Here is a 16,301-nt window from a genome sequence, read left to right as displayed (position 1 = left end):
CTAAGTTGCGCTGCATAGCCATGGAAAATGTAATTGACTTTTTAAAATTGAATTTACTATATATCTAGACACAATTGTATATCTATACATATAGCAAAATTAATATATGTAGAAAAATCAAAATACTTTATAATTTGGAATAGAGGGAGCATAAATTACACAATACAACTTAATGTACATAAGTTACACAACTAATACACTAGTGTATATAGAAAGTTATGTAGTTATTATACACAAACAGAAGTTATACAATACAACTTAGCATAATAGGTTAGCAGCATAACTTAGCAGAATAAGTTAGCAATATAACTTATATTATAAGTTAATATACATAAATTGCTACTAAAAATAAAAATCTTCGAAACATATAGAAGTGGGGTCTAGTTTTGTTCGTCTCGTCACGTTGAACACACAATAGATACACCATTCAATAGTTATAGCAATTTGAAATAAATATGTTACTTTTTTTATGATGACGTCAAGAGAAGAGGGAAAGGAAAGTTGGGGGGAGAAGGGTGGACAACTGGCGTGCATTAGCTGTCGGATCGTTCGCTAGATTAAAAACTACTGAACGACCATGAGAATAGAATTGGGTGCATTAGGCCCAGTGAGTATGCCAAAACCCTTTAAAAAATGCTAACTCATGTGCACAAATGTAGACACTTTGAAGTTAGCACATGACACAAAGGGTTGAAGAAAAGAGCAAAAGGCATTGTCTTAGAGTCGCTGGACCCTACTGAGAGGATTAGAATGGCACCTGGCCGAGCGTGGGCAGAGGGACTAAGTCTTGTTAGGCCCTGTTTAATTTCTCACCTAAAAATTTTTCATCCATCCTATCGAATCTTTAGACACATGCATAGAACATTAAATATAGATAAAAAATAAACTAATTACACAGTTTGGTTGAAACTCGCGAGACGAATCTTTTAAGCCTAATTAGTTCATGATTAGCCTTAAGTGCTACAGTAACCCACATATGCTAATGATAAATTAATTATACTTAAAAGATTTGTCTTGCAGTTTCCAGACGAGCTATATAATTTATTTTTTTTTATTAGTTTCTAAAAACCCCTTCCGACATCCTTCCGACACATCCGATGTGACACCCAAAATTTTTTTCCCAATCTAGGGCCTTAGACTCTAGTCTATGATCCAATAGTCCTCGAACAAGGCCTTGTTTAGTTCCCAAAAAATTTTACAAAATTTTTCAGATTCCCCGTCACATCAAATCTTTAAACACATGCATGAAATATTAAATATAGACAAAAATAAAAACTAATTACACAGTTTGGTCGAAATTGACGAGACGAATCTTTTGAGCCTAGTTAGTCCATGATTGGACAATATTTGTCAAATACAAACGAAAGAGCTACAGTGTCAATTTTGCAAAATATTTTGGAACTAAACAAGGCCCAAGATGCCAACACTTTTCACATGTGGTTTGCACAAGAGAGTATGGAGACTTATTTTCTTCATATCCATAAAAGAAGTCGTTTTGGACAAAGTTTGAGTCAAACATTGGGAATATAAATCATAAATAATTTTTAAGTTGTTAAACCATATGAATAGATTTATTTTGAAAAATACTTTTATAAAAATATTTATATATTACTTTTTTGATAAATATTTTTTAAAAAATAAGAAGTTAAAGTTAAGCTTTGGAGATAGGTATGGAGTGAGTATTTCACTGTGGTCATGACGCTTGGTCCAACAAAGGACATCCGCCTAGATTGACGTGCGATTTTTGGTTCTGGAACCTTTCTGTTCCGTGTTAGACGCAGAGGCATTCATGATTCAAGGGCATCTAACCTATGGCATCGGCCCTTGAAGCCGTCTTCTTTGATCCAACAACCTTGACACGATGATGTCCCCCAAAGCGACACCACCGCCAGATGCGCTACTGCCTCTCAGCACCACGCTGCTGGTTGACGACGCGACCCCTTCTATTTTTTTCTTATTTTCTTTATTTTTTATGTTTTTTCTTATTTCTACACGTACAGGAATGGAGTTATGAGCGGAATGGGGAAAATTGGGACTTGGACCCTTTTTTTCTATGGAAGGGCTCGTTTTCTATTTTCCTTTTTTTTCTTTTTTTCTTAACGGGAAAAACAGAAACGCAGCTTTGTATTTTTTTTTCTACGGAATGGCTCGGGCGTTTTTTTTTACGGAAAAAGAAGTGGCGGTTGATACTGTTATGTATTTTTTAGGTATACTAGCAAATATGTCGTGCATTGTAATAAGATTAAAAAGGTTATCAAACGTCGATAGAAAACGGTGATCGAATGGGTGCAGGTATGTTTATACGTTTTATTCTTCTACAAATATTTAAAACAATATTTTATTTTTATGATAAAGATGATATATGATAAAGACGATATCCATGTGCTATAAGTTAATGTTTGCAATAGTATCACAAACATGTTATATTATTGTAAAGTTGTTTGGCGTCGCCGCGGCGCTGAGCGGCTCTCGTTGGCCGACCGACGTATATAGTAGTACATCTTAAGGACGACGGCCTGCCCATCTCGCACACAACGGTGTCCGCCATGGGTCTGTCGTCTTTCTCAACCGCCGCCTCCGCGTCGATGCCTCACAGTAAAACATATGCTCGCTGCTCTTAGAAATATATCATACGTGGCACGTCCATTAGTTTAATTTGGGTACAATACACCACACGTTTGCCTGACCATTACGTACATCGACACGGGAAGCAGGAGAGATGTGTAGTGTGCAACCGCATCCAGAACAACCAGTCACACCACCGTGAGCCAACTACCGTGTTCAACAGCAGCTGATGCCGGTCGATGAGGCTAGCTGTGAAGATCACGAGATGCAGTCTCGGTGTCGCAGCGGTCGCTCCACAAGACCCCCTGTCGTTGTCTGGGCAAGTCTCTGCACCTCCGTCTCGTCCTCTACATGTCACTGGTATATTTTATACTATAACTCTTATAAAAGCAAAACCCCACTATCTATTTCTCTTGCAATGCGTCCACCTCAGCAGTCCACTATCAACTCCATTATCTATTTCTTTTAAAATGCAAAGCGTCCACCTCAGCAGTCCACTATCATTTGCCACTATCAATTTCTCCTGACATGCAAGGTGTCTACCTCAGCAATCTACTATCATTTGCATTAAAGTTAACTAGCATAAAAATTATGACATCCAAATCAACGAGATACATCATCCACTATGGATACAATTTCCATGATTATATACTAATAAAAGAGTTATATATTTATATTCCTCCTTCGTACCCGCGGCAACGCGCGGAATATGCATATACACACACAACACATGCATGTACTGACCGTCGCGTACAGGTGATGCGCATCAACCTGTTCAGGGGCGTCCGCTTCGATCTCGCTGGCGTGCATGGTGCGCATACAACGTTCCCGACGACGACGGTGTACGCGTCGGCGGTGAGCACCGTGCTCACCCGGCCGGGTCCTGGCCGTATAGGGCTGTCGTCCGGGGTGGCGTCCGTCTCCATCATGCATGTATATCCATCGCTGTTACGGGGGCGTGACCACCATGGAACGTGCTTTCGTGCGAAAATGACCTGTTCCCGGCCCCTAACGTGTCCATCGCTGTTACGCAGCGGCCCAAGGCAAGATCCTCGCACACACTTCCGCGCCTAGTCTGGCGACGTCGTCAAGGACCTCGTCTTCGCCATCCCAGGCACGCACGCACGCGCGCGCGCCGGCGGCGGATCCAACCCCGACGCGCCAGCGAGTCGCCGTCGGCCATGGCGCGTGGCCACCGCAGAGCAGAGCCGTAGACCACGCACCGTCGATCTCGGCGTGCTGCGGCATCTGCGTACGCGTACGTGCGATTGGATTAGGAATAAGAGGGGGGGGGGGGGGGGGGGGGGGGGGGGGGAAAGAAGTCACGGTCTGAATCCAACTCGGAAGTCTAACACGATTCCAACCAGTTTTAGACCAAAACCAAGTGAACAGGTGGTGTGGACGAAAATACAGAGGTAACATATATAAATATAGATTCAGTGTCTACTTATAAATTTCTAATAAACTCGATTGATTTCTTCTTGCAAAAAAGTGATTCAGTTTACATTTGTAGTACACAGATGTCGTCGTTGGCGTCGATTGTTTGCAGCCTGTCAAAGTTGGAGCTGAATTTACCTTCGGGCTACCACTTCCTCCCGACCGACCATGAGCTCGTCGTCTACTACCTGCGCCCGAGGCTCGCCGACGCCAACCACCACCTGCCCCTGCCGATCTTCGTTCACGAGCGTATCCTCAATTACCATCCGGATATACTCATAGGTAAGCTACAGCAGATCCATCGAGTCTATCTATCTATTCATTCAAGAGACAAATCAGTTAATCTTTTTTATGGGATTCGTATCTAATTAATATCGACGACGTGTGATGACTTGCAAATTACTGCAATGCCTGCCTATATGTAGAGAAGTACAGGAGCTACGGCGAGGGACGGTGGTTCTTCTTCACCGACAGGGAACGCAAGCACGTCGGCGGGAACCGGCCGAACCGCACCACGCCGGGCAATGGCCACTGGAACGCGACGGGGAGCATTAGGCCCATCCGCTCTGCTGGCGGCGTCTTGGTTGGATGCCGCAGGACGCTGGTGTTCTACGAGGCGTCGCGCAGCAGGAAGAAGAAGAACCAGGCCGCCGGCCTGCCGGCGACAGAGGAGGAGGGGGAGGAGGAGGAGGAGGAGGAGGAGAAGGGGGACGGCGGCCAGGCGGCGGCGAAGGCTACTAAAGACGGTGTCAAGACTGAGTGGACTATGTACGAGTACGAGAGCCTCGCCTCTGAGGCGGAGTTCGAAGCCATACGCAACGGCAATGCCAGCAAGGTCTCGTCGTCGTCGTCGTCCTCGTCCTCCTCCTCCTCTTTTCATCATCTGGCTGTTTTTTTAGTGTCCGTGTGTCAGCAAGAGACATTATCATTAACATTGGTTTGATCTTGTTCTTGTGTTCACTGTTCAGATGGACGAGCTGGTCTTGTGCACGATCCAGAAGAAGAAGCATAGCCAGGAGGTTGGTCAGAGGAAGAAGAGCACCAAGAGGAAGACGAAAGAGCAAGGCCTGGAACAGGAAGCCGTGCCTGCCGCCGCCGCCGCCGGCGATGTCGAGCAGGGCACAAAGATGGCAGCGACTCTAGGAGGGGGCAGCATCGTGGAACATCACATGCTGCAACAAAACGAGATCGGCAACGTGATGCCTGCTGCTGAAGCTCACACTTTCAGTGGTTTCTTTCCAAGCCTCTCCAACTCCAACTATGGCCATCTGAGCACCACAATGGATCACTCTGGGCCCTCAAGTGTTTCGTTCCCATCGCAGCAATCTCATGGAGCGGGAAGCAGAACCGGCGTGCAAGGACCGCTTCTGAATAATCAAGTGAGCCTCAACCATCAAGATTCTGATGCTGCTTCCACGGTAGAATATGACCAGAGGAATGGTGTCGGTTTTACCCAAGATCATTTGAGATAAATGGAGAGGTTGATCCAAAGGTTGAATAGACCCAAGTAGAGAAGTATCATCAATCCCAATGGTTTTGTTTGTGTCTGGGTCGTTGCCAAATGCCAAGTATAGGTGTCATATATATAGGTTGCTTTTTTTGTGTGTGTCCAGAGTAGAGATCAAACATCGATCGATTTTATAGAATTGTCAACTTGGATCCAGTCATGATGCAAACTTCAAAGTGAAGCTCATAAAGTAAAACGAAACAATAATAGCAATGCACAAGCTGAGAATATATGTATGCTTGTGTGACATTAAGCTTGTTGTGGTTCCTCGGCGGCCGCAGTGGACTGGGGGGTGGCGTCGTGGCGAGGTGCTGTTCCTGTCTTTCTGCTACGATGCTTCTAAATGTCTGTCAGTGCATCGGCATGTTTGAGTACATCTCAGCTTGTCGTTGGAATGGCACTTGAAGGTAAGCATGAAATTTCACCACTATAACTCTTTCAGGTATTCTGTCATAATTACTGGTTTGGTTTAACTCATCTCTGTTGCATATACACAACGAAACGGCCAGCGGTGCACAAACACCAGGAGCAGGAATACAGACCTAGGGCTACTTGACAGAAAAAATATACAAGCACAAAGAATTGTTACTCCATATCTTTTGCCCTATGGATAGCTGCTGCTTCGCAAGCAGTGCACCTGCCTGCATGAAGCCTACATTTACAGTCATCACGGACCTATGAAAGCTTCTGCCCACAATAATCTCCTGTTCTGGTAGTTTTGAGCAGGCGGAGCCAGTCCTGGAATGTCTCGGATGTTTTTGTTATTCGGATGGACGATCTGCAAAAATTTAAAAATATACATTTTTATTCAATTCCCATTTGTCGTAGAATAATACAAGGAGATGACACAAGTTCTCCTCGAAGAATGTTGAACTGAAAAATATTCTTCTGCAGACATACCTTAACAACAATGATAGCAATCACACCCACAACGATAAGAAAGAGGAATGCCATGATACATTTGTCAGTCGCTACCTGCAAATCATGTGTTTAACTTTCAGTTTGTGCTTGTTCGTGCTCACCGTGTGTATGTGTCAGAGAGTGAGAAAAGAGGGAGTACCTGGCGACCAATCTCTTTCACTAGTTTGCTAGCTTTCTTCAGTGAAAAGTGGACAGTATCTAGCTCATTACCAATTCTCTTCATTTGCTCTGTCTAAAAATAAAACAGCATTTTCAAGTTAGGAATTCCTCCTAATCTTCTTGTGTACAAATCTTTAAGATGGAAGGTCAACAAAAAAACATTCTTCGGGAAATCTAGGAAAGTATTATCTGATGCTGAGCAGAATGAACAGAGCAATGCAAATAGTAAATAGGCCAGAAATCATAATAATGCTCAGCAAGCCGACTCGTATGCCAGCTGGAAAGCATGCTTTAAAAGTGGAAAAATTAATACTCCAGTATAATACAGAGGCATACTTGCGCTGTTAATGTAGCAGCAGTTTGAGCTCCAGTCTCAACAGTTTGTGCTACAACCTACAAGAAGAATGTCCTGTAAAATTTGCGCTGGAAGAGAACTGAAACAAACAGGACAATGGTGCTTAGTAAGGGAAGTAACCATTTTTGAACGTTCAATAGCTTGATCTGTTTGGTCCATTTGGTTCCTTCCAGCATCAATGAGTTGTTGATTTGTCATGGCTGCAATGTTAGTGAGATAATCGTATAAGAAGTAAAATACCTTGCCCTCAACTAAATTCATATTTTAGGTTATGAACAACAATAGATTGATCACTCAACTATAGACCACCAGTTATTGGATCTACCGATCTAGTCCTCCGCAAAAACTAAGAAATTCCACATATTTGGACCAACTCAAGGTGAATGAAAAAGGGGGTTGCTCCTTCGGCAAAACTAGGATAAAGTTGAGCCAAAAGGTCGTGATTCAAGATAAATTCATGAGGAAGTGGTATCTCTTTAGGATCGACCCCAGCGTCGAGAAATTGGTTAATCATTCATATGATGTGAGAATTTTGTCTGGGAAATATTTTGTAGATCAGGCCCCTTGACATGTCAATCAGGCATTTATAATTCGCTCATAATTGGAACAAACCAACTAAAATATCATTTGATCCACCTTTGTTGTTTGACTTGCAGTGCCTCTTAACCAGGTATGGACACAGGAATCAGGGACGATAGCGTGTTCTGCGACCCAGGGATGTCGTCCAAAATCGTCAGCCAGGGTCAAGCAGGACTGACTCCTGATTCTGCCTAGATCACCACTCCTGCGCTCCACATTGAGGAACATGGGAGATGAGAGAAGGGATAGTTGATGCGGATTTCTGTTGCTGAGACATGGGGGGCATGCAGGCAGCTGATGTTGAAGACGACTGACAGCAATAACCGACACAAAATTAAGCCTTCTCCAATGGAATTGGTAGACAAAAGAGAAAAGGACACCACGGGGAATCAATTTTACTACTTCCAGGAGCGGGGGCTGGTAACGTTGGGTTGCTTGAGCATAGAGGAAAGGCAAGGAGCAAGGCAGAAGGAAATGGCGATTCCCGTAGGTTACTTTAGGTGCGTAGTAGGCTGAATGGGCTAGCATAGTGGCCCAATTTATGGCCTTCTTTTGCTTTTATACTACTTTTTATTGATCTTCTACAGCTACTTATGTGTGATATATCATGGCTCATCGACTCAAATTGTTGGGATCTCCCTTTCCAAACTACCCCCTCGATCCAAGTTTTTAGACAACCTCAACCCTCTACCCTGGCCTACGACCTGGTTGACCCAGAGTTCTTGTGGCTCACAGTCTTGTAAACTCAACTTTTCTTTACTTTGTTAATGAAAAATAATATTTCCTAATATACAAATTTATAAATTTCATATCAGTTTCTTTCCAGGAGTATTTTTTCTAAAAAAAAATCCATGAGTGCAGCCTAGCAGTAGCAGCTCTAATGTTTTACAATATCATATGTTAATGTCAAGGATATGATTGTATGCTCTGTGAGCTTTGACATGCTTGAAGTTTTACGAAGCAATATAAGATTATCTATTGTGAGTTTGTAAAGAAGTTAGAAACTAATTTCACCTGATGCCATTTGAATATTGTCCTCAACAGCAGGCTCACTACTTCCAGCACCCATATCGAAGAGCTCAACCCTCTTATTGTTGTTACCAAGGCTACTTTGATATCTGCAAGAAATTTTTTGAATTAGCCTTAAAACTTACAATAGGTACCACGTGGCACAAATATGAAGGAGGTATAACAGTTCGAATTAGAAGTTTCCTGATTTTAGTAGTATGCATCTTTGTAATTGAGATAAAAAAAAAAGAGAAAAGAGAGAGAGAGAAGCAGAGAATTAGAGACATGCAACTCAACAATTTCCATTTCAAGAAAGGACTTCAACTTACGTTTTCCTCAAGGTGACATAGGAATTCAACTCTTTGATCTGTACAGTGCACAAGAAACATTACAAAAGTGCGCAGGGTGAAATACAATGAGGCTACTGGAGTTACCAACCATGAACTGTTTTCTATCATTTAGCTGCTTGTTGATCTCAGGTGGATTATTTGACTCCTCGTCTTTGAGAATGCGATCAAACTCTTTGATCAAGCTGTAAATGTAGAATTGAAATTATTAAATAAAAAAATCTTCAAAAGGGGAAATCTTGATAAAAAAAACAGAGATTGGGTAATATCATTTCTAATTCAGCTTCACTCAAATAAAGGGTGTTTAAATCAGAAATAGCACAAGTAAAATGGAGGAATATGGATTAATGGGTACTTTAGTGCATGCATTGAAAATAAACACAGGAATTTTGCAATGAGAGATTCTACAGTACTGTCCAGTTTGACCTACCGCTTGCACTCCTTCATTTTCACAGTAAGATCTTCCAACTGTTTAGCTTGCCTATTTGAATCTTTAATCTTATCCATCTTTTGGAATCCATTTCTGCATAAAAGTAGATATCATGGAATAAAACTTCCTGTCAGGACTCAGGAGCACTTGAATAGGAAAGCAGCTAATAACTTGAGATTACTTTGAATGAGATCAAAAGAGAGTTAAACAAGGAGTTACAAAATCTATATCAACACATATGTTCCCACATCACAAGTATAAGAGGTGTCCCTGATCAAAGTCACATAAAGATGGTGAACACACTGCTATTCCAACTTGAAACACAGGTTGCATCTCGCACAAAAAATGGAATATGAATGTCAATATTAGTTCATAGTAAGGAAGCAGGCATCGAAGTCTGCCAAAAACTGCTTGCAACATTTAGCGATGACTAATATAAAACTGGGAGGGGCAAGGATAGATATTCCATTTTTAATCAGATCAATATTTATTTAAATAACAAGGCAGGCATCAAAATACATCCTGATCCTTGGAATATGGTCTGGAACCATTAAGTTTCAGCAACAGTTAACATCATCAAACATTCCATATCTTATGTCATTCAAGAATGACAGATTGGCATTCAAGCCAACATTTCCAAAACAAAATATCCACTTAGGGGGTGTTTAGTTCAAAAAAATGCAAAATGCCAACTATTTGGAATGGTGGAATGCAAAATGCCAAAATTTTCAAGGTCATGTTTAGCTTCATCCAAAATGCAGAATTCATTGCCCTCATGAGAGCCTCTTGAGGCTCTTTTGGGGTTTTTTTGGTCTCTTGAGGCCAAAATCCAAAATGGAGAATAACCACCTTTTTGCCAAAAATTTTGCATGGTGTTTAGTTCCATTATGCAAAATGGAGCAAAACCCAATTTTTTTTTGGGAAAAAAGGGAACTAAACACCCCCTTAGACAAGTATTTGTCATGTAAACACCAAACAAATTAAGCTTTCCTTTTAAAAAAATATGTTAAGTTTTTATTTCCAGACAAAGAGCAATTCAATTTCCAAATCTACTCTAAGAACTCAAGTTCAGTAGTGGTCAAGGAAATTACATAGCATAATCCTATGACGCATGGATACGTGCGGTAGGGTCTGTATCCTGTATCAGATTCGTATCCAATACGGATGCGGCCCTCATATGTGACAGATACGTATTAGAGAAGTATCAGTAAAATACAGAAATATGTGATACGTCGGCCGACACGTATCTGGCCAGTTGCTCGATATGGCCCAGCCCAGCCCAATAATCACTGGCGACCTATTAACCCTACATTTCCCTGCATGCCTGCCCGCACCACCAGCCCGCCACCCACACACACTGCCACCCACACAAGCAACCACCTCCAGCCGCCGAAGAGACACTGGTGAGGAAACTCCATCATGACTACCGCGGACACAAGCCTCCGCCACCAGCAACCCCGCAGGGCATGATGACTTTGCGCCACGACCATGCCAGCAGGCCGTGATGACTTCACCATGCCACGACCACCTATGAGTTTATTCCCATTTGGACTTTCCATTCTCAATCTAGTCTTCATATTCTCAAAGTAGTCTTCCTGCTCTCGATCTAGATTCTAGTCTTCTCTGTTCTCCTTCAGCCCTTCCTGTCTTCCCGATAGCAACAAACTTGGGTAGTGATAGCACTAGTGCTAGGCCTGCTGATATTGCAGAGGAGAATGAAAAAGAAGAGGAGGGAAAAGAAACTAGAATTGCATGAACAAGCCTTTTCCCCCCCACTTAGCAATAAATGCAGTTCAATGTTCCTTTTGCCTGCTACTGCAACACTCTGATTTTATTATTTAATATACATAATTATTTATACTTATTAAAAGAACACTAAAATGTATCAATGTATCAGGGTTTTGGGGAAAATGCTATCTGTGCATCCGTATCACTTGAAACCAATACATGTATCTGTATAAGCTTGATACATACACGAATCCATACCCATGCTGTCTAATCATACAAAAACGGTTTTGATATTTTGCAACTATGCAACGTGTATAGATATGAATTTGGCTAATGTCAAAAAGGAGACATAATAAACCAATACAGCCGTTGCAGAATCTGATACATCGATCCCAATACCTAATTCAGGTATAACCAGTGGTGTCAGCAAATTAGGCAGGAGTAAACTTGTGTTACCAATTGATGCAGGGATGCTTAGAAGTGGTACAAATACGGAACCGTGCACCATGTACATTACTGGTAGTGCTAAATGCAAAGGATGGAACTAAAACCCATCTTGAAGGACCATGAGTATCTCGGCACCAAAATTACAGCAACCAAGGTTTCTGTTTGAACCTGTAAAACACGGTTGATACCACAATTTTGCTGTTGATTCAGAGCTCCGTGGCTGAATCTCCCAAGTCCTGACACGGATTTACCCCCTTGTCGTACGAAACTCTTTACTCTTCCGGTCAATGGTTGCTTGATTACGAACGATTCGCTTTTTTTCCGAATTCGAATTCCCTTTGGTCCAGAGCTAGCCCAGAGCAAGTGCGAAGTGCGCGGCAACCTCTCCGCTGACGGGTCGAGCGCCCGCAGCTTCGACAAGGCACAGTCCAAAAGCAGCAGAGGCGAGGGAGGGGAGATCATGAACTCACTGGAGGGCGCGGAAGATGTCGTGGATCTCTCCGTCGATCTGCTCGAGCTCCGGGGTCATGGGCACGTCGGTCGCCATGGCGGGCCCCTCGCTCCAAAGTCCAACCAGGTGTCCCCTTGGCCTCCCGGGCCGAAGAACCCTAGTAAGTACGGGGACCTCCTCACGCCGCCATTCCCGGTGGGGTCCGGCGGATGCGGAGGGCTGCAACCCTCGGACGCGGAGAGGGACAGGAGGAGGAGACGGAGAATTGGGGCTGGGGGAGGGGGAGGGGGAGGCCGGGGACGGAGACGGAGACGGAGACGGAGTCGGGGAGGAAGACGACGGGGAAGAGGAGGAGCAGTTGGGAATTTGGGGCCACAGTGAGTAGAGGGTAGGGCCTAGGGCTTGGCTCCCTGGGCTGGCTGGCGTATTAGCTGGGGTTTAGAATAGAATCTGGAGAAAACAGCGCGGCCGAAGGAAGCGATATCGTTGTTAACGTCGTGGTGCCAGCTATTAGTCCTTAACAGATGATGAGATGACGTGTCTATCCTCTTTCAGGCTTTCAGAATTTCTGAGAGTGGATATGGATACAAGGAGAGACAGTCAGATACCAGCAGCAGCGGTTCAGGTTTAGGAGCTTCTCTTTTTTTTAGTGATCATGCCTAGGCATGTTTTTCATTAAGCAGAAGAGAGTTTTGTTACAAAATAATAGAGTGACAGTAATCCCAAATTACCGAGACTTCAAAGGAGAAAACACATGATTAGGCTACTAGTATCTCTTACCATTGGTTTATGAATGCGTCGATCAATGTATTTAGGTAGATATATCGAAAGACACCATTTATTCTTATTTGTTACAAATGTCAAATTGTATCTCTCATTGTTATTGGTCTACATCAATCAATCATAATATCATATAGATGATATAATATAGGTACTGGTGATGGCCAGAGTCGGTTACTTGGGCTAGGGAGAAGCAACTATGTTGAAATTGGGATCTTTTTACGTCGCCAAGGATGGTGGCGAGATGCCAAGAGATCTCATCGACTATGGTTTTATGGCGCAACTTTTCAGAGTTAGTAATGCTAATATTTTTGTGGATCTCTAGTGGCAATAGGTTATGTACATCGTCGAGATCTTGCAAGTTCTTATGATAGTATTCGGCTATCATGATTGAACTGAGTTGCCTAACTTCAATTACTTGTAACTGTGGAGAGTGGTTTTCATTTTTCTCCCATGAATTATTCACACCACTCTACTCTCCTATTGTAGGAGAGTAGTTTGCACAGGACCCGTAAGGAAGAAACATTTTGCACGGAGTACGTTATGTGATGATTGTTGCTTTCCTGTACGTACAGGCCACTCAGGCTTTGTTTAGATGTGAAATTTTTTCGGATTTTATTACTGTAGCACTTTAGTTTGTGATAAATAAATATTGTTTAATCATAGACTAACTAGGTTAAAAGATTCGTCTCGCGATTTACAGACAAACTGTGTAATTAGTTTTTATTTTTGTCTATATTTAATGTTTCATGCATATGCTGCAAGATTCGATATAATAAGAAATTTTGAAACTTTTTTAGTTTTTTGGGTAAACTAAAGCCTCAGTAGCAGCCAGTCACTGGCTCGGCAGCGCCGAGCACAATCCAAAACTGTTCCATTTAACCCATTTAAGTAAAAGGATAAAAATAGCTCTAATGGCTTTAGGGTCTTTTTTTGAAATGCATGGATTTCACGGGAAACAAAAAAATTCTCAAGAACAGTACTTATTAGCTTTGATTTCAAAAGTGAAGATCTTTTTTAATGGAAATCCCATTAATCAACTTTTTTCAGGAAGGAAATTCCATTAATTAATTCTTTTAAGCAAAAAAATCCATTAATTAACTGGCGTTCTCTACTATCACATATAAAGTGGGCCTTCAGCGTGGGCTGTCAGGTTGCAGCGCTGCACAGGTGGGGTGAGCTTTTTGGGCCTGCTATCAGTCAAATTTGTTCGCTATTCAATATTATTTTTCTTTTAAATAAATCAGTTATTAGTATTTTTTATCATACTTTAGAACATTTTTAAAAGACTAGATAAATTATATTTTAAACTACAAGATTTAGTCATTGTGTAAAATAAAAAACTTATTCAAATCGTAGAGTTCCACAACAATCTTTGTATAGGATAGTTAGTGAGGATGATATGCTATATACGACAAGTGAAAGTTTAGGAATAACAAATTTGCTATTTTAGCAAACCAGATAGCACACTTGTTGAACTTCAATTTTTGCTTTAAAAATATAAAAATAGCCTAGATAACATGGATAGCATATATGTTGGAGTTACTCTTATCAGCCAAATGAACAAGGCGATGGTTTGTAGCCCCACCTTGCCGCACCGCTTTTAGTTTTTTAAAAAAATTAAGATTGCTCGTCACATTGAATCTTTAGATGTATAAATAGAGCATTAAATATAGATAAAAATAATTAATTGCACAGTTTATCTGTAATTTGCGAGACGAATCTTTTGAGCCTAGTTAGTCCATTTTTTGAAAGGCAACAAAGAAATTTGCCGAATTTTTATTAGACGGACAAAAAGAAAATAAAAATAAAAGTTATAAGTTCCAAGTTAGTCTATGATTGGACAATACCAAATTTTTTCCCTAGACTTACCATGTATTTGACACCTTGAATTGCCAAAAGTCAGGTGCGAATTCATCGCTGTGTTTTTGGGGCGGCTGCATGCTCGGCACGGCGTGCAAAGGCAAGAGCCAAGAGGATGTATGCTATTATAAAAGTTGATAATTATTTGTAAGTTATTAAAAAAGTTGAGTTCTCACAGGTGCCACTACTCTAAACTCTTTTGTCCTTCATACCATTTTCGTCAAATTTGGCTCTAACGGTGTCAAACCGCGCGTGTGAAAAGTCAAAAATACCTTCAAGGCTGAATATGTAATTATTTTTTAGCATCTTAATGACCTCAAATGGAAAAACTCAGAACTACCAAATTGTAGATCTCGACAATATCTATAAGTTTTATATTAAAAAATATTTTCATTGAATTCCATATAAAAAGTATATGATTTGATATGATTAATATGTCTTAAAAAATATTTTTTATACAAAATCAAATAGAAAATATTTTTATATAAATATTGTAGATCTCGACGAGGTCTACGACTTTCTAATTTTGAGTTTTTTATTCGAGATCATTAAGATGCTCAAAAAAAATAATTAGATATTTATATATGAGGATATTTTTGACTTTTCATACCTATAGTTTAACATCGTTAGAGTCAAATCTGACGAAAGTGGCGTAGAGGGTAAAAAAGTTTAGAGCAGTGGCACATGTGAGAGCTCAACTTTTTTAATGACTTATAGGTAATTACCAACTTTTATAATGGCACACGTGTAAAAGCCTCAAGAACCAAACGCATGCTGCCTCCTTCTAAGGCCTTGTTTAGTTCTGAAAAAGTTTTAATTTTGGGTACTGTAGCATTTTTATTTTTATTTGACAACTATTGTCCAATCATAAACTAACTAAGCTCAATAAATTCATCTCACATATGGATAAATTGTGCAATTATTTTTTGTTTTCATCTATATTTAATGTTGTATGTATGTGTCGTAAGATTTAATGTAAAGAAGAATTTTTTTTTTTGGTTTTTTAGTTGAACTAAACAAGGCCTAAATTTCTAAGTCCAAGAATCGATGCTTGATCTCTTATCCTAGTTGTAGCTATTTCCCATCTCTACTTTATGTGATTTCTTTGGGATTGTACACCAAAAGTGCTGTAAGAATTCAGTTAACTGTGGTTTGGTGGTCTAGGACCAACACTGACTCTGCGAGATTATTGCTGTGGCCACTAGATTCTCCACTTCAGACGAAGTGATGGCCGAGGCCTGAGAACACTTACAACCAATTGCAGCTAAGGCTAGTCTCAGTGCATGTTTTATGAGAGTGTCATGTATATTAAATAGGGTGCCACATAAGCAAAATTGCTGACTTGACATGGTCATTAAATGAAAGAGTTTCATCAGATGAGAGCAGAGTTTTATCCCCATGAGGGCACTCGCAATGCAAACTCTATCATAGAGTCTAAAGTTATTTATTACCTCGAACAATGTGGACTTGGAGTCTAAATAAGACTTGGAGTCTTATTTTTTCTACCTCCTTCTTCAATAAATATGCTGCCACATCAGCAAAATACCATAAATAATATGTAATTAAGTATCTTGGACTCTGTGATAGAGTCTTGCATTGTGAGTGTCCTGAAACTCCTGTGGCTCGGTTACCTAGTTTATACCATAAATAATATGTAATTAAGTATCTTACACTCTCATCAAACATGCATTGAGACGGCCAGTCTCAGTGGGGGTTTCATCAGG

At 41.0% G+C, this 16,301-nt stretch overlaps 2 protein-coding genes across 2 annotated transcripts; one reads left to right on the top strand and one right to left on the bottom strand.

Moving 5' to 3' along the window:
• On the top strand, positions 3,890-5,648 carry LOC8082601 (NAC domain-containing protein 67). The gene is made up of 4 exons (XM_002467759.2): positions 3,890-3,980; positions 4,079-4,284; positions 4,428-4,837; positions 4,971-5,648. The coding sequence occupies exons 2-4, from the start codon at positions 4,086-4,088 to the stop codon at positions 5,472-5,474; spliced, it is 1,113 nt and encodes a 370-aa protein (XP_002467804.1). The 5' UTR covers positions 3,890-3,980; positions 4,079-4,085; the 3' UTR covers positions 5,475-5,648.
• Positions 5,918-12,353, bottom strand: LOC8080775 (novel plant SNARE 13). Its single transcript, XM_002465176.2, has 10 exons — positions 11,954-12,353; positions 9,309-9,401; positions 8,970-9,063; positions 8,861-8,898; positions 8,538-8,641; positions 7,065-7,144; positions 6,926-6,982; positions 6,570-6,662; positions 6,410-6,484; positions 5,918-6,287 (listed from the first exon to the last, which is right to left on the bottom strand). The coding sequence occupies exons 1-10, from the start codon at positions 12,028-12,030 to the stop codon at positions 6,177-6,179; spliced, it is 822 nt and encodes a 273-aa protein (XP_002465221.1). The 5' UTR covers positions 12,031-12,353; the 3' UTR covers positions 5,918-6,176.

The sequence above is a fragment of the Sorghum bicolor genome, chromosome 1 (genome assembly GCF_000003195.3).
Source record: "Sorghum bicolor cultivar BTx623 chromosome 1, Sorghum_bicolor_NCBIv3, whole genome shotgun sequence".
Lineage (NCBI taxonomy): Eukaryota > Viridiplantae > Streptophyta > Magnoliopsida > Poales > Poaceae > Sorghum > Sorghum bicolor.
Note: the sequence above shows the minus strand (reverse complement) of the source record. Positions and strands in the feature narration are given on the sequence as shown.

Coding starts and splice junctions, on each gene's coding strand:
- LOC8082601 (XM_002467759.2), top strand. CDS start 4,086: ATGTCGTCGTTGGCGTCGATTGTTTGCAGCCTGTCAAAGTTGGAGCTG. Junction 4,285..4,427: donor CCATCCGGATATACTCATAG/GTAAGCTACAGC, acceptor GCCTATATGTAG/AGAAGTACAGGAGCTACGGC. Junction 4,838..4,970: donor GCAACGGCAATGCCAGCAAG/GTCTCGTCGTCG, acceptor TTCACTGTTCAG/ATGGACGAGCTGGTCTTGTG.
- LOC8080775 (XM_002465176.2), bottom strand. CDS start 12,030: ATGGCGACCGACGTGCCCATGACCCCGGAGCTCGAGCAGATCGACGGA. Junction 8,642..8,860: donor TATGTCACCTTGAGGAAAAC/GTAAGTTGAAGT, acceptor AATTTCTTGCAG/ATATCAAAGTAGCCTTGGTA. Junction 6,485..6,569: donor TGAAAGAGATTGGTCGCCAG/GTACTCCCTCTT, acceptor CATGATTTGCAG/GTAGCGACTGACAAATGTAT.